This window comes from Taudactylus pleione, unplaced genomic scaffold (genome assembly GCF_031769625.1).
Source record: "Taudactylus pleione unplaced genomic scaffold, aTauple2 ptg000609l, whole genome shotgun sequence".
In the NCBI taxonomy this organism is placed as follows: domain Eukaryota; kingdom Metazoa; phylum Chordata; class Amphibia; order Anura; family Myobatrachidae; genus Taudactylus; species Taudactylus pleione.
In genome coordinates, this window is record NW_028285011.1 from 899188 (window position 1) to 924666 (window position 25479).

Sequence of the window (25479 nt, forward strand, 5' to 3'; positions counted from 1 at the left end):
ACAGCCTTTATGGGACACTGCACAACACAACCCAGCCAGCCCCTATGGACAACAACAGCACAACACAGTCCAGCCAGCCCCTATTGACTTTGGAGGAGTGGACACAGCCCCTATGGACAACAGCAGGACAACACAACACAGCCCAGCCAGCACTAACTCCCACTCTCCCTCTTCACTGTCCACAGCCGGAGTGAGAAATGGCGCCGACGCAGCGACCTTTTATAGAATCCAAAACCCGCGAGATCTGGAAGGCGGGATGATGACATTTTGCCTCGATTTCAGTTCTGAGTCAGGCGGGAAAACCCGAGCCGGACTCGGTTCCCGACTCGGATCAGGGAGCTTGGGGGGGGTTCGGATTTCAGAAATCCGAACCCGCTCATCCCTACTATGTACAGTACCAGTCTCCAGAAAGCAAAGCTCTTCGGAGTTTGGTCAGGTAATTTACATCATCTTCAGATGGTGTAGACTGCTTTAAGCTTAGGAGCTGGAGAGAGGTCTATTGATCTTTCTCGCAGCCCCCGGCCGGCTATGAAAGCTGACACTGTGCGCATTACTGTGAAAAACTTCTACAATTTGCCGGGGATATAACTTGCAGGGATATGAGTTACCGCAACCACTGTCCCTGCTAGTTCCACTTTGTACATGGTGGGGATAGTTTCCTACAAAATTTAAATATCCCCTGTGATGTGGATAGATAATAACGGCAGTTCTGCGATTATTAGTACTTATACCCTTAAGTCCTCCTACATTTTTATGGTTGTTTAGGAAACATTGCTTACCTCTGTTATTGTAAAAATTGCTGGTTGCTGTTTATAGAACTTGTTACAATTTTAATGATGCTGCTAATTAGTCTGCGTTTGTATTTGCAGTGAAGAGAGTAGCAACATCTTGCTGTGTGCATTAATTTTATTTAAGTTTACATGAGTGCAGATCCATACCTATCATTATAATGCAATAAAAAAATGATGTTTTTGCATCTTTATACAGGTCCTTAGGCCTATGCTGCTGCAGTTTCAGTGATTATTTCTTAATATAGGGTTCCAGGCTTCAATGAGCAGGATCAGTGTGATTTAGGGGATTTCTATTAAATTAGAAATACTTTAATGTGGTTTACTGGTTTTTATATGGCAGGCTACATTAAAACCCATGAAACTGATGAAGTGAAAAGCCTGTGACATTTATTCCAATTTTCAACACATGCATAAAATTAATATTATTATAGCCCCATTGTAAGACTGTACCATTGTAGAAAACTACTGATTTATTTCTTCTACTGTATCCTCTGTTGCTAAAGTGGTCTTTAATGCATGCAAATCTAGAAATGAACAGAAGGGTGCACTCTGGTATAATATGTTAATGTATTTAAGCATGTTGTGTTTATGAAAGGTTCTACAGTATTTATGAATATGCAATTTTGTGCACATTGCAAATTTCAACCATATTTTTCTGTTTTTGTCTTTTATAGAACATAAAAAATGCCCCTTTTCCCACGGGAAACCCTGGGCTAGAGTTAGGACGTAATCAGGTTTGATGCTGACCACTCTGCATGTTTCCAGTGAAGAGTAATAGCATTCTGTAGTTGCCTATTTTTTTTTTTTCTCTCTCCTTTGGAATATCACATGTATTAAGTGGTACAGTAAGTGCATGGGCCAGGAAGCTGCAAATCACATCATCATGGCCCTGTGATGATGCAATTTGCGTAGATTCTCCTCATCACATCCCAACCTCACCATTTCACTAGGGAGGTGGGTGGGATGAAGGACAGTGGGCCTGATTCAGAGGCGCTCCCAAAAAGCGAGCGCTCACTCTGAATCAGGGCGGCCGCTTTTTTTTTTTTTACCCGGCCTCCTGGTCGCTCGCTAAGCTGTGGGTGACCACCCACAGCTTTTGCGAGCAGCCAGTTGCTGGTCGTGATGGTCGCGACCATCGGGCTTACTACGAGACCCTTGTGGTAGGGTCTCATTCCCGCAAGCCCCAGTGAGCTTCCTGCTCTAATAGAGCCCCAGTGAGCTTCCTGCTCTAATAGAGCAGGAAGCTCACTACTGACATCAGCATCACTACTGACCAGCCACCACCCCTCCCCGCCTACAAAACGGGGCGAGGTGTCGATCAACATTGACAGCCGCCCGTTTGTAGCGAGCCCCGGGACGACTGAATTTGTCACTCGCTTTGGGGCTCACGCATGCCGAGCATGCGCAGTGCCCGACCATCAACCCGATTGCGAGTGCATAGCGCTTGCGAGCGGGTCTGAATCAGGCCCAGTGTGCGCAGCTCTTCAGGTAGGATTCCCCAAACTTTGGGAGTTAACACGACATGCCAGGAGAATAGTCAAGCATGGGCAAAAGACAAATCTCAACCTCTAAAGCAGCTTATACACTTGGCGACTAAGAAAGACAGTACGATTACGACATCGTAATCGTACAGTTGTTCCTGATCCCCTGTAGTGCCTACACTGAACAATATGTCGTTCAGTGTAGGCACCCTCCCTCATCCCCGAACATGGACAATCTGTCGTTATCGGCAAATTGACTGGCATGTTCAGGCGATGATAGATGTTGAAAACGACCAGCGGGAGCGTGCATCGCTTGTTGTTTCCGACATTATAGTGCACGATTAATGAGCGATTGAACAATTACGATGTCGTGATCCTTCAATCGCTCATTAATATCACCAAGTGTGTACACTGGGCCTGATTCAGAGCCGCTCGTAAGCGGCCGCTCGTTCGCTCCGAGCGATGTTCGCACAACTGCGCATGCATATGGGTCATAATACGCATGCGCGAACCAGTCATTGCGGTCGGAAATTGTGTGCTCGCAAAATAGCGAATGCCTGCTAATTTGAGTGACAGGATGAGACGTTTGTGGGTGGTAACAGGGGAAGGTGCTTGAAAACGGGGAGTGGAGATCCGAACGCAGGTGTACCAAACGGTCAAAACGGGCGTTTTAAGGGTGTGCATAATTAACAAAGCAGCGTCATCGACCACGTCACTTGGTTGTCTTTTAGCCTGAACTGTTCGCATGATTGCGGTAGGAAAATCCAACCACAAGCACTGCGAGCAGTTCAGACGCCTTTCGATGTACTCGATTAATCTAATAAATAGAGGAGATGACGTAGGATGCGAGTGGCCAGGGGGTGTTTTTTAAATAATAGCGAGCGCATGTTTCATTAGCTCGTTCAGACATAGAGGCGTCAACAGACCGCAAAGAGCGAGCGCTCTATTTAAATATCCGGCCCCTTTTTCTGAACGAGCGAACGCAAATAGCGTCCGGCTCTGAATCAGGCCCACTGTTTTAGAGAAACCAGGTCTAACTATGAAATAATATATATGACCAGGATTATATTTTTGCTGAAACAAACTTCTCCATTTTTTTCCCTCTATGCAGCACAACCGTTCAACATTGTTTTCACATTTACAGCTTTGTCTTTTTGGATATGGGGACCTATGTATCAAGCTATTTTTGTATCATAAAATTCTGTGGAGACTGCAGTTTCTGCATGATTTTATGAACTGCTGCTATGCTCTAATAGCACAATTCACAGATATCTCCGGCAGAATGCTCATTACCACTGCAGATCGCAGCCCCATTATTATCAATGGGGACAACAATCTGATCCCTATGTACCAAACTCTAAAAAGCAAAGCTTTTCGACGCTTGGCCCTGTTATTTTAGTGTTCATGCTAGCACCCTGCACTTTTCACAACCCGTGCAGTTCCTCTTTCCTGCATGGGGTGTCGCTCTCTTCTCTGGTGTTTCTAGTACACTCTTCAGATGGTGAAAACCGCTTTAACCCTATGGAGGCTTATGAGCAGGAGAGAGATCTTTCAATCTCTCTCCCGCAGCCTCAGGGTGCTGGTGACAACTGACACTGACACAATTATTAGTACATAGGTCCCATGGAAATGTTTGTTTTAAGTTAAGAGATATAATTAAAAATCTATTAATTGAGCATGTACGTATTTTATTAATACAAATTTTATGTTGTTAGATTTATCAGTTTAGCAATATATACTATTTTACTTTACAGTAAATTTATATTTGTAAATGTTGTACTTATTTTTCAGATCCCTTTAAATACAATTGGATTGCTTTCTATGGGTTATATTCATTTTTAGGGCGAGAAGAGCAAAAATCCCGCACCTGCGAGGATTTTCCTACAGGTGCAGGATTTTTGCTATTCAATTAGGTGTGCGTTTTTTCCATTTTTGAGGGCTGGGTTTGTTTTTTTTTTGCGCACCTCCAGAGCATGACCAATTTTGTCCTAAAATCCACAATTTTAGGAAAAATGGTCGGGAGCTGCTCTGTGGCCCCGGCGGCACCCCTCCTAATGACTAATTAAGCAATTGGACGTTTCCAATTAGCTTAATTAGTCTGTAATAATCACCTTCCAAAGTGCTGTCTTCTGCATCCAGTGTCGGGCCCGATCTCCTTCAGCAGCGGTGAGTGTTTGTGATTGTTTGAGTGAGTGTGTGTGTGACTCCTGGTGTATGTGTGTATGTCCAGTGTGAGTATGCCCCCCCCATTATGGGCACTGGGAGAACTACATCTCCCAGCAGCCCTTGTGTGTCCCTGCAGCCCCCGGGACTCCCAGCAGCTCCCTCCCCAGTGAGAAGATGGAGGGGAGGCCACAGAGACCACCGGAGACCGCCGGACAGGTAAGTGTATTTTTTTTTTCTTTTTTCCATGCGTTGCAGGTAACATTGCACAGTAAAGCATGGAGTTTTTGAAACATTATCGGTCTGGGAGGGCTGCTTTTTGTTGAATGGCTATATAAATATAAATAAATATATATATATATCCAGAAGAGATGGCACTCCCAGTCACCAACAAAGAAGGGTGCCCTCCACATATAACCAGCAATGGTCCCAAATACAGTTCCTCTGGCAGCGGCACTCCACAACAAGTATAACAGTAGGCAGGAATTATTGCATCAACGTTTCGATGCCCTTTAATGCATCATTCACAAGATACAGACAATACAAAAACACGGTACTTACATACCCTTCACCACACCACGTGACAATGCCGCGGCATCCGGGTCCAGCATAGAGACGCCCACTGATGACCTCACAGGCGCGACCCGTTGCCATGGCAACAATAGTGAAACTAAAAACAAGTTAAAGGAACCTCGTTCATGGAGGCGCAATACTGTAAACGCACATACAATAATACTAGTTAATACTGTGCTAGCATCAAATCACTAATAACACCATAACATGAACCCCCTTCTCTTTATTAATGAACCAGCTAATACATAACGATCACATAGATGGTAATAAGATTACACCAATCATCACCATAACATATTAATCAGACATGGAGTCAAAAAACCCCATCATAGATAATTACACATGTCAGTTATATTATACAGATTGATACAAAGTGCTCGTAAGCTACATATCTTAGTGGGGCCAATAACCCAGACCGACGTCCGTAGTTATGACATCCCACCAATGATGTAAATAACCCGCTATGGTATGTGTATATAAGACTCATAATTGAGCACTTCGTAAAATGTTATGGTGATGATCAGTTGCTGTCAACTCTCAATATGAGATCCAAAGAACTGTCACTATCAGTGAAGCAAGCCATCATTAGGCTGAAAAATCAAAACAAACCCATCAGAGAGATTGCAAAAACATTATGTGTGGCCAAATCAACTGAAAGAACGCATCGGAGAGCTCAGCAACACCAAAAGACCCGGAAGACCACGGAAAACAACTGTGGTGGATGACAAAATAATTATTTCCCTGGTGAAGAAAAACCCCTTCACAACAGTTGGCCAAATCAAGAACACTCTCCAGGAGGTAGATGTATATATGTCAAAGTCAACAATCAAGAGAAGACTTCACAAGAGTGAATATAGAGGGTTCACCACAAGATGCAAACCATTGGTGAGCCACAAAAACAGGAAGACCAGATTAGAGTTTGCCAAACAACATCTAAAAAAGCCATTACAGTTCTGGAACAACATCCTATTGACAGATGAGACAAAGATCAACTTGTACCAGAGTAATGGGAAGAGAAGAGAAGGAAAGGAACTGCTCATGATCCAAAACATACCACCTCATAAATGAAGCATGGTGGTGGTAGTGTCATGGCGTGGGCATGTATGGCTGCCAATGGAACTGGTTCCCTTGTATTTATTGATGATGTGACTGCTGACAAAAACAGCAGAATGAATTCTGAAGTGGTTTGGGCAATATTATATGCTCATATTCAGTCAAATGCTTCAGAACTCATTGGACGGCGCTTCACAGTGCAGATGGACAATGACCAGAATCATACTGCAAAAGCAACCAAAGAGTTTTTTAAGTCTAAAAAGTGGAATGTTATGCAATGGCCAAGTCAATCCTCTGACCTGAATCCGATTGAGCTTGCATTTCACTTGATGAAGACAAAACTGAAGGGAAAATGCCCCAAGAACAAGCAGGAACTGAAGACATTTTGCAGTAGAGGCCTGGCAGAGCATTACCAGGGATGAAACCCAGCATCTGGTGATGTCTATGCGTTCCAGACTTCAGGCTGTAATTGCCTGCAAAGGATTTGCAACAAAGTATTAAAAAGTGAAAGTTAGATTTAGGATTGTTTCGTTTGTCCCATTACTTTTGGCCCCTTAAAAAGTGGGAGGCACATATAGAAACCGTTGTATTTCCTACACCGTTCACCTAATTTGGATGTAATTACCCTCAAATTAAATCTGAATGTCTGCAGTTAAATCACATCTTGTTTGTTTCATTTAAAAGCCATTGTGGTGGTGAATAGAGGACAAAATATGAAAATTCTGTCAATGTCCCAATATTTATGGACCTGACTGTATAATGTACATGTGGCAGACTGTAGGATCCATTGGGACTGGAACTGATGTGAATTGCTAAGGGGGAGATTTAATAAAGCTTGTTGAGAGATAAAATTGGAGATAAATAGCACCAACCAATCAGCTCCTGACTGTCATTTTTCAAACACAGCCGGTAAAGTGACAGTTAGGAGCTGATTGGTTGGTGCTATTTATCTCCAATTTTATCTCTTTCCAAGCTTTATTAAATCTCCTGCTTAATATTCTCTATAAAGCATTGTAGAATGTGTGCAATATATAAATAGCTGTTAATAAAATAAATACAGGATCAAGTCTATGTAGGGAAACAATGGGACTGGGGTGGGGGCACACGTATTGCACACTGTCAGACATACAAGACCTTGCTTGACAGAGCAATGATTGGTCTTCTACCTAGTAATGCTAGCTAAACTCAGTCTCCCACACCAGATTACTATCTGCAAATATATTCCTGTCTACCAACCCCCACATATTGAAGAATATACTGTGCCACTCTAATCCTTATTAAGGGGAAAAAATAAAAAGGAGCAATATTTGAAGAGCCAAACAATGATAGGTGTTTTAAAATAATGTTATAAATCATCCTTTAGTATTTTGGAGCTATTAATACTATTTTTTACAGCTTTATAGATTCACGTTTGACATGTTTAGAGTAGAAACCCAGAAACAAATACAATTAAAAGTCATGTTACTTTATATGTTTTGCAAGCTAAATTGTTGTGCGGCTCTGCTTTGAAAGATATATGCCTTTTATTCCTACTCATGCACACTTTAATATGGCTTCTCTGCCACCTTCATTGTGACTCTTTATTTCTCGCAATGCTCCAATGTCCCAAAACAAAATTGTGTGTCTGTACATAATTATATCATATTAATGTTGCATTATAAAGAAGTATTTTAAAGTACACTGGTATAAAGATATATAGGTATCCAGGCTGTTTCTCTCATGCAAGATGAGAACCTTTTTGGCAGTACCTCTGACCTACAGTAGGTGTGGTAATGATACACATCTCAACGTCACTCTAGGCCTATGTCCCACTGTTCTTGGAGAGGGGTAAGAATTTATTGCAGAAAGACTGCAGAGATACAGAAGTCTTATTTTCACCTCCCTACAATCACTATAACTATGGTGACTGACATGGTGGAATGCTTTTCTTCTCCTGCCCCTACATTCTTCTCTCTAGTCTCTATACTATAGCTAGTGTTCATTCTAGCACTCTGCACCTACCATAACCCATGCAACAGGTCATGACGTCTCTCCCTTCACCCACTGCTGGAGCCGGAAGGTGGAGATCATGAGTGAGCTCCAACCCTGCTCTGGCCCTGGGTGCAGCAGCCAATAAAAGTCTATCTGGTGGTGGTGTGTTTGTTCTAGTGTGTAGTGCCATGGACCAGACTGCGGCTGGCGGTGCCCCCCACACCGCCGAGTCAGAAGGTGCCCAGGACACTTGCCCCGCTCGACCCCCCCCCACATTACACCACTGCTGGGGTGTTGCTGTCTGCTCTGGTGCTTCTAGCACACAGTGGTCTGTATCTCAGCAGTTGGTTGCATCAACTGAGTGTGCTAGAAGCAACAGAGGAGAGAGCGACACCCCATGCAGGAAAGAGAAACTTCATGGGTTGTGACAGATGCAGGGTGCTAGAATGAACACTACTATAGCAGTTAGTGGCAGATTAGGTGACAGTAGAAATGCCTTTTCAGGCAGCTGAAAAGGAACACCGCTATGCCATCCTATTAATCTTTACTGCTATATTTGTTCTTTTCGCCATTCAGATGGGGCATGATGGTGGTTGGAGTCATGGGTAACTTTGGCCATAGTGACCTTGGGGGTTTAGCATAAGATTAATAAAATCCAGCCCCAATTCTTATTATTCTAACAATCACATTTGTTTTATGACTTTGAGGAATTTAATTAAACCTTCTAAAGAGTGGAAGAGTTACAGATAAACATCAACTGGCTTCTAACCTAGCATTTTTAAGTACATTCTATAAAATCATAGATGCTGATTGTTTGCTATGGGTTTCTTCAACACTTATCCACATTTTGCCGCTCATTTGAAGGTTCATATCTCCCACCAAGTGCCCTAGCGGTTGTGGTTGAATAATTGTAAAAAGATCACAAAGCGAAGTACTGTATGTTGCAAATCTAAACCCAATGTAAGTACATTCTGTCAAATCATAGAAGCTGATTGGTTGCTATGGGTATCTTCTACACTTATCCACTTTGCCGCTCATTTGAAGGTTCATATCTCCCACCAAGTGCCCTAGCGGTTGTGGTTGAATAATTGTAAAAAGATCACAAAGCGAAGTACTGTATGTTGCAAATCTAAACCCAATGTAATTATGCTGCCCACATTGGAATTCATTTAATTACCTTAATATCCAGGTAAGCAGCTGCAGGTGAAATCCGTAACAACATGACCAATATTTCTTTTGACAGTCTTCTAAATCATTTTCTAATAATATACTGTTAAATTATTACTATTACTCCATCATTTGCTATGGTTTTAAAATGTGGTCGACATCTGTAATGTTCTAATTTTTATATATATATATATATATATTTTTTTTTTGATCTTGCAGTTTAGAAGATTGCTTCCCAACAGTAAAATGTACCTTGAAAACAATAATGATGTCACTTGTGTTAAACTGGAAGTGGAGCGTGCTCAGACGAATGCTACTCGCCATCCCAGCTTGAATGGACGTGTGGGTACAGAAGATGTGGCTGGTAACTACAATGAGCTATTACATCTAGATGGCTTCCGCAGAGTGGCTGACTCTAAGGGTGACCAGGAGAAGTCTTATCAGAATGGTCAAGATTGTTTTGCCTTTGGTGAACAATTTGGCCTGGGTACTGTACAGGGAAGGTAAGGGTTTTCTTTTTTCCTTCTGCTAAATCATTTGGAAAGACTACCTTACAATATGGAAATACAGATGAACAAGCAAATGCAGTATTGTTTCATCTTTGCCATTTGCAAAGACGAGACTGCCAGAAAACGTTCTTCATATGTACTACAGGGTAGTCATTTAAATTTTAAGCAGGTGCAGGTGTGTATACTGGATTGCATAGCATAATTATCTGCGGAGTACAACTGCTGCAGGTATGTGTGTGTGCAGTAAGGTATTTTAAAAGTGTGTTTCACTACAGTATGACCATTACTGTATTTAGTCTTGAGAACCAAAATACATTTTGATGTGGAGTTGAAGTGAGTGGTAATAGAACATCAACTTGGTGTAATTGGCCCAGCATCAGGAGAGAAGTATGATGATCTTTGTATATGTTACTTGTGTAGTTGTTGCGCAAACCACTTCACTTGATAAGTTATCAGAACTGATCTTGACAAGATTTTCACCACTACCCGGGAACTCAATATGTTCGCTGGTATTTTGTTGTCCGCAGGACTTCATCTTGGGTAGTGAGAACTTCACAGGTTATAATTGACAGTACTGAATACTAGTTTAAGGTTCGATGATGGCAGAGAAAGATTATGCACCAGTAGGACACAGCGATTGGTCAGCAGGGAGGAGTAGGCAGATGAAGAAGTTGTGGAAAAAGCAGTACAGGAATATGTTAATGTTTAGCAATGTGGGCATAAGCTATATGGTCACATGAAACTTTAGTGGGATAGCAGACACTGTAGTTTGTAGTTTGTAACATGCAGTATGATGAACTGTACAAACTGGTTGCAGCAGTCTATGGGCCTGATTCAGTAGTGCACGCTAGTGCACTGCTGAACCCAGATTCCCATTACTCGGGAATCTGCACAGGCACCTGATCCATACTGCGCATGTGCAGTACGGGTCTTGCGTGTTCGCACGCAGACTGTAAGTGATTGACAGTCTGCTGCCGTTTGTAGGCGGGGTGGGGGTGGTGACTGCCTCAGTTTCCCAGAACAGAGGCATGCTGCTGTTGTTGGGGGGGAGAGAAGAGGCCAGGATCTCCATCAGAGACTTCATAACCTCTTTCTCTCATCTGCAGTGGCCGGCTTGTGTGACCTCATGGGTCACTTACTGTAGCCGGCCAATGTTCTCAGATTATCCGATGCTGCGTTGTACAATTTAGCTCGGATAAGTAATGCATGCAGGAGGCGTGATGCCTCCTGCTGCATTACCATAATTGCAAGGACAGAATTGCAAAGCTGCCTGCATGAAGCTTTGCAATTCCGTCCTAAGCTGAATCGGGCCCTGTGATAGAAATGTGCAGTATGAAGACATGCACAAATCGGTTAATAGTTCAAAAGCATGAAAAATATATAAGCGTCACAGACATAGGTCGGTCCAGGCAGCAATAGAATACAAGTAACAAGCAAAAAGTTGGTACCAGCATGACACAGACACAAGCATGCAAACACTAAAGTGTGAATGCTATAACTATCAAGGTTTCTTTGTAACTAATGGCTATTTAAGGAAGCTGGCACCAGTGAGAATCTGGTAAAGAAACATGCCCCAAATAACATAAATATCATGTGACCACAAACTAGACCTCAAAATAAGTAGAGATGTGTGCTGACCCCCATGTTTTGGTTTTGGATCTGGATTGGTTTGCCAAATCCTCACCGTGTTTTGTTTTCATGTTTTGGTTTTTGATGTGGATTTATTTCTTAAAAAATAAAAAAACATCTAAAATCACATAAAATGGTCCTTTTTTTGTTCCTACAGTATTAATAACCTCAACAACATTTATTTCCACTCATTTCCAGTCAATTTTGACCACCTCACAATAATGATTTTTTCATCTAGTTAAGGGCCAAAAGGTTGCATGCAGCTTGCTGGTTCAAAGCTGATTGATATAATTATTAATAGAGTTGAGGACTATGCAAATATGATGGTTAGGATACCCTTGAGGATTGAAGAATTGATAGTTGATAGTTGGTGCAGCCGCTAGCTGTAAAATTGATAATAAATTAATTAAAAAACAATTCATTGGGTGCTGCCCCTGGCTGAATAATTAATAAAAAGAAATTCATTGGTGTAGCCCCTGGCTGTAAAATTGATAATAAATTAATTAAAAAACAATTCATTGGTGCAGCCCCAGGCTGAATAATTAATAATAAAAAGAAATTCATTGGTGCAGCCCCTGGCTGTAAAATTGATAACAAATTAGTTAAAAAACAATTCATTGGGTGCAGCCCCTGGCTGAATAATTAATAAAAAGAAATTCATTCGTGTAGACCCTGGCTGTAAAATTGATAATAGATGAATTTAAAAACAAATCATTGGTTCCTAAAACAACCATAACATTAATAATGGAAAGGAAGAAGGTGCAAGATGGCATAGTCCTTGGGCCCTCCCACCCAACCTTATGTTGTTTATGAAACAGGACATTCACATTTTAACAAACCAATCATTTCAGCGACAAGGACTGCCAATTGTGGCTGAAATGATTGGTTTGTTTGGACCCCTTAAGTTAAAACAAGCTGCCAATGTGCATTGTACATGGAAATGATCCCATACACAAACTGGCTTTACATTACAACATCAGATGTTGTTGTCATCCTCATCCTTGTCATGGCTGTCAGTGTGTACATCCTCTTCTACACACAATATAAATTTGTCCCCGCTGGAATCTACCATAGGTGCCTCTGCAATTTTTGGATGTAATTGTTGGTAGAGGTCTTCCTCGTGGAATTTGTAATTCATTTTAATGAACATCATCTTTTCCACATTTTGCGGAAGTAACCTCCTATGCCGATCACTGACAAGGTTGCCAGCTGCACTGAAAACTCTTTCGGAGTACACACTGGAGGGTGGTCAACTTAAGTAATGCAAATCCAGTTTGTGTATGGGACTCCAAATTGCCTCTTTTTTCTGCCAGTACTGAATGGGACTGTCTGACATGCCTATTAGGATGTTATCTCTGAAATAATCCTCCACCATTCTGTGAATGGAGACAATATCACACATAGTCACAGTAGATGACATGTCACTAGTAGGCAGTTCTCTCAGGCCCGACCAGATGTAATTTTTTGGTGAACGATCTGCATAACCAGCAGGCATGCTGGGAAGAAAATTTAGTTTTTTCCTGGCAGCTGCAGAAACTGAGGGAGGAGATGATGCCATTTCACATGCAGCTGCAGCAGATACCAATTTTTTTACCAACAGCTCTTTGCACAGTTATAGATTTCGGTCTGTTGGAAAAAAACTCACAAGGTAGGACTTAAACCTAGGATCCAGAATGGTCACCAAAAAATATGTTTCAGATTTCAATAGACTGGCGACTCATGGATCCTGGTTAAGTGAATCAAGGGCTTGATCCACCAGTCCAACATACTTTGCGCAATCGCTCTGTTTCACCTCCTCCTTCAGTTTCTCCAGCTATTTTTGCAAAAGTCTGATGAGGGGAATGACCTGACTCAAGCTGGCAGTGTCTGAACTAACTTCACGTGTGGCAAGTTCAAAGGGTTTGAGAACTTTGCACAACACGGAAATTATTCTATGTCATAGTCCGTTGTATAGCCCTGGATGGCCTTTTGCTGTTCCTCCATCCGCTGAAGCATATAGAGTTACTACCTCTTGCTTCAGCTGATGGCAGGACAAATTTAACAGTACCTGCTGGAATCTTTGACAAGCGGTCACTGAATGTCTAAAATGTCCCGATATTTTGCGGGCCACCGAGAGCATCTCCTGCATGAGCGTGTCAGATTTTAAAATACGTTGCACCACCAAATTAATTGTGTGAGCAAAACATGGGACATGTTCGAATTGGCCCACATGTACTGCTCTCACAATATTGCTGGCATTGTCCGAAATCCCACAAATCCCGAGGAGTGTCCAAGTGGAGCAAGCCATTTAGCAATGATTTCCCTGAGTTTTTCTAAGAGGTTCTCAGTGGTATGCCTCTTAGTGAAACCGGTGATGCACAGAGTAGCCTGCCTCTGTATCAGCTGTCTTTTGGTAGATGTTGCTGCTGCTGTTGCTGTTGTAGGCAATACACCTACCCAGTGGGCTGTCACAGTCATGTAATCCTTAGTTTGCCCTGTCCCACTTGTCCACATATCAGTGGTCAAGTGGACAGTGGGCATAATGGCATTTCTGAGGACATTAGTAAGGTTATTTTTAATGTCCTTGTATAGACTTGGAATTGCTGTTCTAGCGGAATAGAATCTAGAAGAGATCTGGTAGCGAGGACACAGGACCTTAATTAACTGTTGAAAACCCACTGCAGTAATGGCAGATACTGGACGCACATCTAATACCAGCATAGTTGTTATGGCGTCAGCAATCCGCTGTGCAACTGCATGGTTGTTGTCAAACTTGTTTGACCTTGCAAAAGATTGTTTGACAGTTAATTGTTTTTGGAGGATACGCTACAAGTAGTCTTCATCCTGGTCCCCTTCTGGGATGAAGATCCAGTCACAGCAACAGCAGTAGCAACAGGCGTAGTCAACAAGGATCCTTCTGAGGAATCACGGATAGGAAAGGAGTCAATCATGCTTTGAATACCAACATTGGATGCAGCAGGACTACTCCCAATGACGAATGAGGATGTTGATTATGCAGGTGTTGGTGTTGGAGATCGAAGGTGCTTGGATCTCACAGATAGCAAGCAGTAGGTGAAACAGGACTTGTTACTTTTTGAGTTTTGGAACTTGGTGCCAAACACTTTGATATTTGATGAATGCGCTCCAAGTGATGTAACAAGGAGGAGGTTACTAGGTGGTTTAGGTCCCTCCCTCTACTCACTCTTGCTTGGCAACGGGTACATATGGCTTGACAACTGTTGTCCGGACTGGGGCTGAAATAATTCCACACGTGAGAAGTTGATTTTTTTGTCTTTTGCCCCAGCATGACAACAACGGGCTTTGTCTTTTTCAATCCATGGGCAACAGCTGTTGCCTTACTTACACAAAGAACATACTTGGCATCAACATTTTCATCATCAACATCCTCATCATCCTTAGCACCTTCAACTACCAAAATATCCTCCTCCTCCATGTGAAATTCCACAGAAGCATCCTCGAAGACTACATCTGCAAGATGTTGACTGCCCTTCCCCACATTTATAGAGGGCACACAAATGTTGGAACTTGGAGGATCATCCAGTACACTAGTATTTAGGTCTGGCTCACACATGGCAACTGTGGACACACTTGCAACTCTCCTCTGGGATTTGTGAATTCGATTTCTCAGGGCACACAGTTGTTTTTTTCCAAAGGGCTATCAAAACCAGCAGTCTTCCTAAAGAAAGGCCAATGCATTATCCTTTCCTTTCCACTTCATGTAGTGAAGGGCAAATTTACTTTCAATTTTTTTTTCTCAACTTCAGTACAAGTATCTTTACCATATCGATGGCCTGACTTAAGCCCTGGGGCATGGGCCTTCATAGAGGATGAGGAAGTTGACGTCCTTGCACTGCTAGCGGCAGCTACAACATGTGGTTCTTGGCCTTGCTCTCCTGTCATGTGACAGCCCTCCATATTTTCTGCGGTCTTGAAGCAGTGTCACAAGCACCAATAGTTTAGCCAAGGTGCAGTTACAAAATTCACACACATGCAGTCGTGCACACACACAAAAATGTTAGACAAAAAAAAGACAATTGATTTAAATTTTTTTATGCTCCAGAACGACTGGAGTTGGGCAGCACTAGCTTGTGTTGCCGACTTGCTAGATCTTGTGCGGCTAAGTCTAACACGCATAGACACATAGACAATTATTAGAAAAAAAGACAATTGATTTAAATTTTTTTTATGCTCCAGAACTTGGGCCCAAAGCATAGATTGATCACGACTGGTGTCGAGCAGCACTAGCTTGCGTTGCCGACTTGCTAGATCTTGTGCGGCTAAGCCTAACACGCACAAACACACAGACAATTATTAGAAAAAAAGACAATTGATTTATATTTTTGTTATTCTCCAGAACTTGAGCCCAGAGCACAGATTGATCACGAATGGAGTCGGGCAGCACTAGCTTGCATTGCCGACTTGCTAGATCTTGTGCGGCTAAGCCTAACATGCACAGACACACACACACACACAGAAAAATATAAAAGACATTTTGATTGATTTTTTTTTTCTATATATTTTATATTTTTATATATTTTTTGGAGTCCAGAACTTGGGCCCAGATGGACACAGCACCAGCCCAGATGTATCTACAGTTCTGCACCAGCCCAGATGGACACAGCAGACATGAAAAACACCAGCCCAGGACACAGCAGACAGCACAGACAGTCCAAATGGATCAGCAACAGCCCAGATGGACACAGCAGACAGCACAGTGACAGCTGTCACAGGCACCAGCCCAGCATGGATCAGCAGTCACCAGCCCAGGACACAGCAGACAGCACCTCTCCCAGCCCTATACGACCCACTATCCCTGTTCAGTCTCCACAGGCGGAGTGAAATGGCGTCCGTCGCGTGGTCCCTTATATATTGCATTGATCATAGAGACGAAAGCTCACGAACCGCGAGATTTCAGACTCTATCATTTTGCATTGGTTTCCATATGCGAGCCAGACGGGAAACTCTGAGCCTGCTTGGATCAAACTCGGTTCTGCTAAATTTGGGTGGGTTCGGATCTCTGGAAACTGTACCCGCTCATTTCTAAAAATAAGACTGAGATAACCAACACCTGCAATGGACGTAAACCTCTCAGATCTTTGTTTTCTGCTGTTCCTAAAAGATTGTGGGGAAACATATGGTACATCGAATGATATAGGTTTATGATGATATGGTAAAAAAATTATCACAGGCCTTATGTTACCTTCTGTTGGCGCATGTGGCTGGAGTAGCTATTGTCCCAATTTCTCTCTTCAGCAGCACTCTCATTACTTCTCCATTGCACACCACAGCAGAGAAGCAGAGACTGTTCCCCCAGAGACAGACCATAATAAGATGTTATTCCAAATTAATGTAGTATTTATTAATAAGAGCTCAATTTGTAAGTTTAAAGTGTGACATATGACACGGTAAAGTGATTTGGCATAAAATACAAACAGAATTTTTGTTCTCACAGTAATGTACTTGATACAGGGAGAAATGCAGGATTTGTACATGGGAGATATAGAGATACTGTATGCGAGATATACAGTCAGGTGCATAAATATTGGGACATTGACAGAATTTTCATATTTTGGCCTCTATTCACCACCACAATGGCTTTGAAATTAAACAAACAAGATGTGCTTTAACTGCAGACTTTCAGATTTCATTTGAGGGTAATTACATCCAAATCAGGTGAACGGTGTAGGAATTACAATGGTTTCTATACGTGCCTCCCACTTTTTAAGGGGCCAAAAGTAATGGGACTATCAACTCAAAGGCTATTTCATGGACAGGTGTGGGCTATTCCCTCGTTATTTCATTATTAATTAAGCAGGTAAAAGGTCTGGAGTTGATTCTAGGTGTGACATTTGCATTTGGAATCAGTTGCTGTTGACTCTCATTATGAGATCCAAAGAGCTGTCACTATCAGTGAAGCAAGCCATCATTAGGCTGAAAAATCAAAACAAACCCATCAGAGATATAGCAAAAACATTAGGTGTGGAAAAATCAACTGTTTGGAACATTCTTAAAAAGAAAGAATGCACCGGAGAGCTCAGCAACACCAAAAGACCCGGAAGACCACGGAAAATAACTGTGGTGGATGACAGAAGAATTATTTCCCTGGTGAAGAAAAACCCCTTCACAACAGTTGGCCAAATCAAGAACACTCTCAGGGAGGTAGATGTATATGTGTCAAAGTCAACAATCAAGAGAAGACTTCTCAAGAGTGAATATAGAGGGTTCACCACAAGATGTAAACCATTAGTGAGCCACAAAAACAGGAAGACCAGATTAGAGTTTGCCAAACAATTTCTAGAAAAGCCATTACAGTTCTAGAACAACATCCTATGGACAGATGAGACAAAGATCAACTTGTACCAGAGTGATGGGAAGAGAAGAGTATGGAGAAGGAAAGGAACTGCTCATGATCCAAAACATACCACCTCATCAGTGAAGCATGGTGGTGGTAGTGTCATGGTGTGGGCATGTATGGCTGCCAATGGAACTGGTTCCCTTGTATTTATTGATGATGTGACTGCTGACAAAAGCAGCAGAATGAATTCTGAAGTGTTTCGGGCAATATTATATGCTCTTATTCAATCAAATGCTTCAGAACTCATTGGACGGCGCTTCACAGTGCAGATGGACAATGACCCAAAGCATACTGTAAAAGTAACCAAAGAGTTTTTTAAGGCTAAAAAGTGGAATGTTATGCAATGGCCAAGTCAATCCCCTGACCTGAATCCAATTGAGCATGCATTTCACTTGATGAAGACAAAACTGAAGGGAAAATGCCCCAAGAACAAGCAGGAACTGAAGACATTTTGCAGTAGAGGCCTGGCAGAGCTTCACCAGGGATGAAACCCAGCGTCTGGTGATATCTATGCATTCCAGACTTCAGGCTGTAATTGCCTGCAAAGGATTTGCAACAAAGTATTAAAAAATGAAATTTAGATTTAGGATTATTTAGTTTGTCCCATTACTGTTGGCCCCTTAAAAAGTGGGAGGCACATATAGAAACCATTGTAATTCCTACACCGTTCACCTGATTTGGATGTAATTACCCTCAAATTAAATCTGAAAGTCTGCAGTTAAAGCACATATTGTTTGTTTAATTTCAAAGCCATTGTGGTGGTGAATAGAGGCCAAAATATGAAAATTCTGTCAATGTCCCAATATTTATGCACCTGACTGTACATGATGACCACACCCTAAGGCAGTTTTGGGAATAGAGTGAGAAATAGCACGTACAGTAACTGTGAAGCTGGACAAACCATATTGCAATGCAAGGGGTGTACATACATACATTTTTTTGCATGTAGGGTAAATACTGGCTGCTTTTGAATGTAGCCCACAAATACTGCACAGCTTTATTATTACTCTACAATTTAGATGTCAGTTTTGACACCTTCCTCCCAAATCTAAATCTCTCTGCACATTTTAAATATGCCCCACCTGCAGTGCAACATGGTTTCACCAAGATGATCAGTTGAGTGAGATATCTCACTCTATTTCCAAAGCTGAATCAGGCCCTGAGTTCTTAGTAGATATGAGCAGGTTCAGATTAGTTTGGATTTCCACGCCAGGTTCAGATTTTTCCCGCAAATAACGGGACTCAGAAAGAGGCAAAACAACGTCTTTCATGGACAAACATCATCACACATCAGACCACACCCACTTTACAGATAGGTCATGCCCCTTTTTTGGGCACACATGCGGAAGTTCCAAGTCAGGAGGGACAAATGTTGGGAGGTATGCTCATGTGATGTGGCTTATCACCAGGGCTGGAGCAATGCGGTAAGCATTGCAAGGAGGCGCCTTCCCCAGTGTGGTATCGACCCCAATTACATCACTATGTGGTGTGCCCAGCATCTCCGAGATGTTGGGCTGACCCCGGGCTTCCCCCCGCACTGTGAATATTCTCTGTGTGCCCCCCAACTTGTCATTTGCTTCCATTCATTACTGGATTTGCATTCCAACCAACTACTGGAATGGTTGGAGGAAAGTTGGTCTGGTGTATGGCCATCTTAAAAGTCTAGAGATGCACATCCACTAGGCGATATTAATGAGCGATTGGATGATTATGACATCATAATCATGCAATCGCTCATTAATCATGCACTATAATGTCGGAAATGACCAGCAATGCGCGCTCCCGCTGGTCATTTCCAACATCAATCATTGCCCGAACATGCCGGTCAATCTGCTGATAATGACAGATTGGCCATGTTCGGGGATGAGGGAGGGTGCCTACACTGATCGACTAATTGTTCATTGTAGGCACTGTAGGAGATGGGGAACGAAGGTAGAGGTTGTGCGGCTTAGGTTTTAAGGATATCCATGCTTGAGCACAGATGCTTTAATCAATGTAACTGATGTACAGTACGAATTAAGTCACCTGTGTTCAAGTATGGCCATTCTTAAAACATGAACTGTTAGTGTACCTTGTGGACCAAGGTTGGGAAACACTGAACTTGGATGTCATACACAGTATTTGGGTCTTGGCCTGGAAATGTTATAAAATTTGTTTTCACAAACTGGTCTAACCACAAAAAAGTGGTGTACCACATGTCACTCAAGATAATGTATCATTGTATTGTAGTTTAATGAGGCTTTTGTATTGTGCATAGTCTACATTGTGATTAGACTACATTCACTATTGGTACTGTACTAAATGGGTTGATTAGTAAGGTGTGCATTGGGATAGTTCAATACAAAGAAATCTGCAACTCTTTTGAAATGCCTACAGTTCGTCAAACCAAAATGTATGTAAATATCAGTCTTGTAAAATCATCTAATGTGGACATAGTTTGCAATTAAAATTTTTATTATTTTTCAATTGTTAAAAGAAGAGTGGTATGCCTCCATTAAGTGCAAACTTCACTTTCTTAAGCAGAACTGCACATTCCCTGTGTTTTTCAATTAGTTAGATATATTTGTTTAATGTGTAATTTCATGAATTTGGATTTTTTTTTTAGAAATGCTCATTGTAAGAACTGGATAAGTGTGTATTCATGTGCACTTTACATCGATACTACACTTAAACTTATAATTGCGTAAGATTTTTCCTTCCTAATTGTTTTTACTAAAAATAAAATTATATGAATAAGGGTCCATACACTGTGTGAAGAGAGGTCAATCACAATCAGGGAATATATTTTCTTGGAACAAGAAGTGGAGATTAAATGCATTTTTCTACAGAGGTGAAACATGAATTATTCATCTTGGATCAGTTTGAGATATTGCCAAGAATGAGAAGAGTCTTCTAAGCCTTTGAGAGTAATTTGTACATCAGTTATAATACGCTGAAGGATCATTGTCACTGCTGCAAGCAATGCTACTTTGTGAGATGCTAGCAGCAGCACCTGTGTTAATGTTTTCCAATGTATTCTGCCCCAATGCCAAGGAAAATGAGCCAGGGAAACTGCTGTGCTAGAGCTTTAAAAGTTAACCTCCACATTGTTTCACCAAGATGTCCTGTAGGTTATGTCTAATTCAAGGAAGCTGCAAGCTGATTTTGTGCTTTTAAATGTCTTTTCTTATTATATCTTGATATATGTGCATAATTCAAGCTACTGTATTGCAGGACGTCTCACTATTTTTTTTTTAGTTCATCAACTCCAAATAATACAACGATCAGCAAATATTTTGACTATTCTGCTTATTTAATGATTTGTAAAAAAAAATCTAAATGTAAAGGTCTTTCATAGAATGAATGTGCTTAACTGCTTATATACAGCATTCACTATATTCAGTGCCATAGCAGGGTGCCTCTGCATTCTTAGCCAGCATTCCCAATGCCGGTGCACATGAAGTTACAACAAGTGCCAGGTGGAGCACTGGGAGTGGGAAGATGGGTATGTTTCTTTGGGCATAAATGAGATGCCCTCATTCTAAAATTTTCAGAATGCGATTGAATATTTGTATTGCGTTAAAGCCCATGTGTAGAATGCAGGGAAACAAGATTGTAAATGCCTGGTTGAAATTGTTGTAAGCACCACCAAACAAACATCAGTACAGATTTTTCAATGGCAAAAGAACAAGGAATTCTCCAAAGGCCAATTTTCAAATATCTCCACTGCCAAAAACTGAAGAGGGGATAGGCTAGAAATTAATCCTGGAATGCTATTAAGTTAAAAAATATTTGCAAGGGATCCAGTTGCCAGATCCAGTAGAACATGATTGTTTACTGTAGGCAAAATCTCCACTTCTAAAAACCCGCACTTTAGTAAATATACCCCTAGTAGTCATGTGACATATCAAACGGATACCCCCTAGACACTGGATTAATATTTCCTTACTCATATCCGTTTTAGAAGGGTGTTTCCACACTTATGGACCATCCTGTACTGTGTTCTACCCTTTTGGCCATACAGAGGTACTAGACTTAGCAATGTGCCACCCATGGTTCCTCCAGATATTACAATCATTTTCTATACAAGGTCATATATCATGCGAACCCAGAAAACTAAAAACTGATGGCCTGGCTACCACATTGATCATCCTTAAATATCAGGGGCTTTCAGCAAAAGGGATTTTTCATTCTACTGAAGCCTGGGAAACAGTCTATGTTTAAAGCACTGAATAAGTTTTGGGATGTCTTTACAAAATGGTGCACCTTAAGGAACCAAGCACCAACAGTCCTTCTATTTGTCCTATCTTGGAATCCCTTCAGGATTGGATGTATACGGGACTAGCAGTTAATACACTGAGTGCAAATTTATTCTCTAGTGCCATTATTTCTTGAAAAACTGTTGATGAATGAATCTATATAATAAAACAACTGTAGAAACTATGACCTCGCAATTGAGTGTGTGCATGCCGCACCTATTGTGCAAAGTGTGAGTGTGTGATATTGGCAAGTGTGGAATAACTAAATATGTATTTCAAAGTACAGATTTGCCTCCGAGATTTCATAAAAGAAACAAAAAAAACACTCCAAGGACAGTCTGCCTATCTCACCCAATACCTAAAGGTCCACTGGGTCCTCAAATCCAGCAAGTGGTGTGACTGGTGGACCAAGACCATGAGGTAACCAAAGCTAGTCTAGCCTGCTGGAGAGAAACAGCATGCTGCAACAGATTGATGCAGGGTTGGATTAAAACTTTTAGAGGCCCTAAGCAGTTAAAAGATTTTGGGGCCCCACATATATTTTTGCTTTTCAAAAAACAAAAACAAAGAAGAGTTATCTCCAAATTTCTTGCCAAATCCATTTGAAAACCTCCAAATTTGGAGAAAACCCCTCATCTGGCAACACTGTACGGAGTGCTGCTACACTCACTCTCAGTAGACAATTGAACAGAACAGCCGATCTAACCAAGACGAGAACGATCACGTAAGCCATGTGGCAGTTTTCCAGTTACCAGATTCTAATTTTGTTTTATTCCCCAAATTATTGTATATCATTAACCTCTGTTATTACTATTTTATTATTGTATGGTTTGCTTAGCATTATTGTATTTATATTCAAATGTCATCAGAAGCAACATTTAGCATGATCTTATTTATTGCAGTAATATGAAGGGGAAAAAAGATGAGGCAGTATGTAGTTGTCATGTTTTTGTTTGCAAATTCTAATGTGTTAGAAATTCTTAGTTTGGAATTTAATTAGGAGCCCACTATATATTAAGCAACTACTTGTGTTTTATCCTTTGGTATATGCTGATCTGAAGGAGGACGAGCAAATTACCTGACAATCCAGATTTCTTTGATTCATCCATGGCAGTATCCTTGTCCTTATGTGAATTGTGCTACTGCTAATATATAGTATTGGAGTTATTTTACATCTTGGAGAAAAACCCAAAGTCACAGGCAGGAGGGAGATGTGCTCCTTACAAGTGTGTCCTCCCCCTACCCCTTCCCAGATTCTCTCTGTGAACGCTTTAATAACTAAGTTTTCTACTATTTCATCAATACAATATAAGTGTATGCATTCAATTTTCCGTATACAGTAATTACTGTTATCATGAGACTTAACCACTCAAAGACTACCAAATCTCTTTATGAGTTTAAAGGTCAATGAAGTGTCCTGGGAACTGTAGACACATGAAAAAGCAAAAAGAAGTCTGGATCATTTAGGAAACCTCTGACAACTCTTGCAGCGTGTCCAAATGTCATACATTTCTGTTACATTTAGTAATGGAAAAGTCCTTATGGAGCTTTGCCCATTTGTTTCAGTGGTATTTACACTTAGTGTGTATGAATCGATTTAAATAGCTAGTCAGATTTTTGACCACCATTGGCTTCACCTTTTTTTAAATCGACAAATGGCTAAAAATGTGCACCTTATAGATTGATAGTTGGAACAAAGAATCTTGTTTTTCTTGATCAAAATCACAAATCAAATTTAAAAACATTGGACCCTTTGTAGATTATAAAGGTTCTTTTGTCTACTGCACAGAAATATAGGGTCACTATTATTGTATCACTTGTAGCAAAATTTAAATGGTTCATTGTCCAAACTTAATGGTCTTGTCTCTTGTGTATTATACCCCTATAATCCACCTAAAATTCTGTCTGTCAAACAGTCGTAGGGGCCTATTCATCATCACTTAATTGTCACAAAAGCAGGTGAAAAAGCACATTTTCACCTGCAATTGTGACAATTAAGTATTCGGGCCATTCATTAAGAAGGTAAAGCAGGAGATATCACAGATATCTCCTACTTACCTTCTGTTTGCGGAATGACCCGATGTCCCCATACACTAGTATGGGGACAGAATTCATCAAGCTCCGAAAATATAATATTTTCAGAGCTTGACTGCGGGGGCATTCGCCATCTTCAGATGGCGAATACCCCCGCTTGTGGTTCGCAACCCACTCTTCCCTATGGGAAGTAGGTCCGGGTTGCGAGAAGGGATCCTTTCGGATCCCTCCGCCCCTGTCTGGCTCCTTCCGCCGGATGTCGGGGCTCTTGTGCACATGCGTGACCTGTAGGTCGCGCATGCACACCACGGTGAAAAGATTCACTGCTCCGAAAAGGAGCAGTGAAGCCGCTCGCAGGTGCAGCTGATTTCACATTAGCTGCCACCGCGCCGGAGAAATGCTGAATTGCCCCGGTGGCAAGAGAAGTTTTATTTTGATTTTCATAGTACTGTACTTTTTTTCCCCCTGCAACTATTTAATTATTGGTACTGCCCATGAACATAGTTATACAAGTATTCTCAAAACTCCTGTATTATAAACAATTTAGTTTAACCTCTGACATCAAGTATCAATGATATACATGTTAAGACATATACCGAATTTATACCAATGAATGACCTAATGTATTTCCCATTTATTTATTTTATGCTTCAGCAGCTTCTCTAACTAAGCTACAAGCTATTCTTACTACAATACACCCAACATCGGTCCTGTCCAAGCCCCCTTGCCAATCTACAGCCTGTCAGTCTTTTCACAAGATGTAGTTGAATGTCTACCAATTAAGCAGACTAAGCAGGTGGCAGATGAGTCTGTCTTCCATCGCTATCCAGTTCAGAGCAGCCTAGCAGATAGTGTGGTAAGAAATTGATGCAGTGCAATAGGAGATATTAAGGAAATGTGCTGTCTCAAGCACATGTACGGCTCAGGTTTTGGTAAAAAGGTCTACATTGTCATTGCCGAAATTCATAATGCCCCCACAGTTGTTATGCCAACCTTGTTAAAATGTTGATCGGCAATGTGTCAACATTCTCAGAATTAGCTGTGTGGTTTGGTTTTGGCTCAGATCTTCCTGCAAAGTTCGGAACTCAGAATGAGGCAAAACGCCATCTTTCACAGACCAAACATCATCATCTTTCATGGACATCTGTACTGTACTGATGTTTTGCCTCTTTCTGAGATCCGAACTTGGCAGGAAGATCTGACCAAAGTTTGGAACTTTCCGCACATCTCCAGTGAGAACATCGACATTGGGGTTAGACAGCCGGGCAGCGCCGTAACAGGACTTTATTGAGTCCTGTGGTGGCCATGCTCCCTGAGTGCATGATGTCATGCCAAGGGGGGCGGGAATTACAGCACTACCCTGTGCATCCTTAGGATGTATTGAAGGCCGGTACATGCTGCATGTCTGTGTCTGGAGCATCAAAAGTGGGTGGCATAGCAGCAGTGATTCTGGCTGCAGGGTGCCGATGCCAGTGCCATGGGACAGAGATGTGCTGCCCACAGGGCTCTGTACTC

The 25479-nt window shown here is 41.6% G+C and overlaps 1 protein-coding gene across 2 annotated transcripts in view; it reads left to right on the forward strand.

The window, feature by feature from the left end:
* Window positions 1–25479, forward strand: part of OCA2 (OCA2 melanosomal transmembrane protein) — a 296067-nt gene that overhangs the window by 46030 nt on the left and 224558 nt on the right. For both annotated transcript variants that reach the window (XM_088454034.1, XM_088454035.1), the window contains exon 2: window positions 9419–9702. In XM_088454034.1, coding sequence (XP_088310160.1) covers window positions 9446–9702 — 257 coding nt within the window. In that variant the 5' untranslated portion in view covers window positions 9419–9445. The remainder of the gene's footprint in view (window positions 1–9418; window positions 9703–25479) is intronic.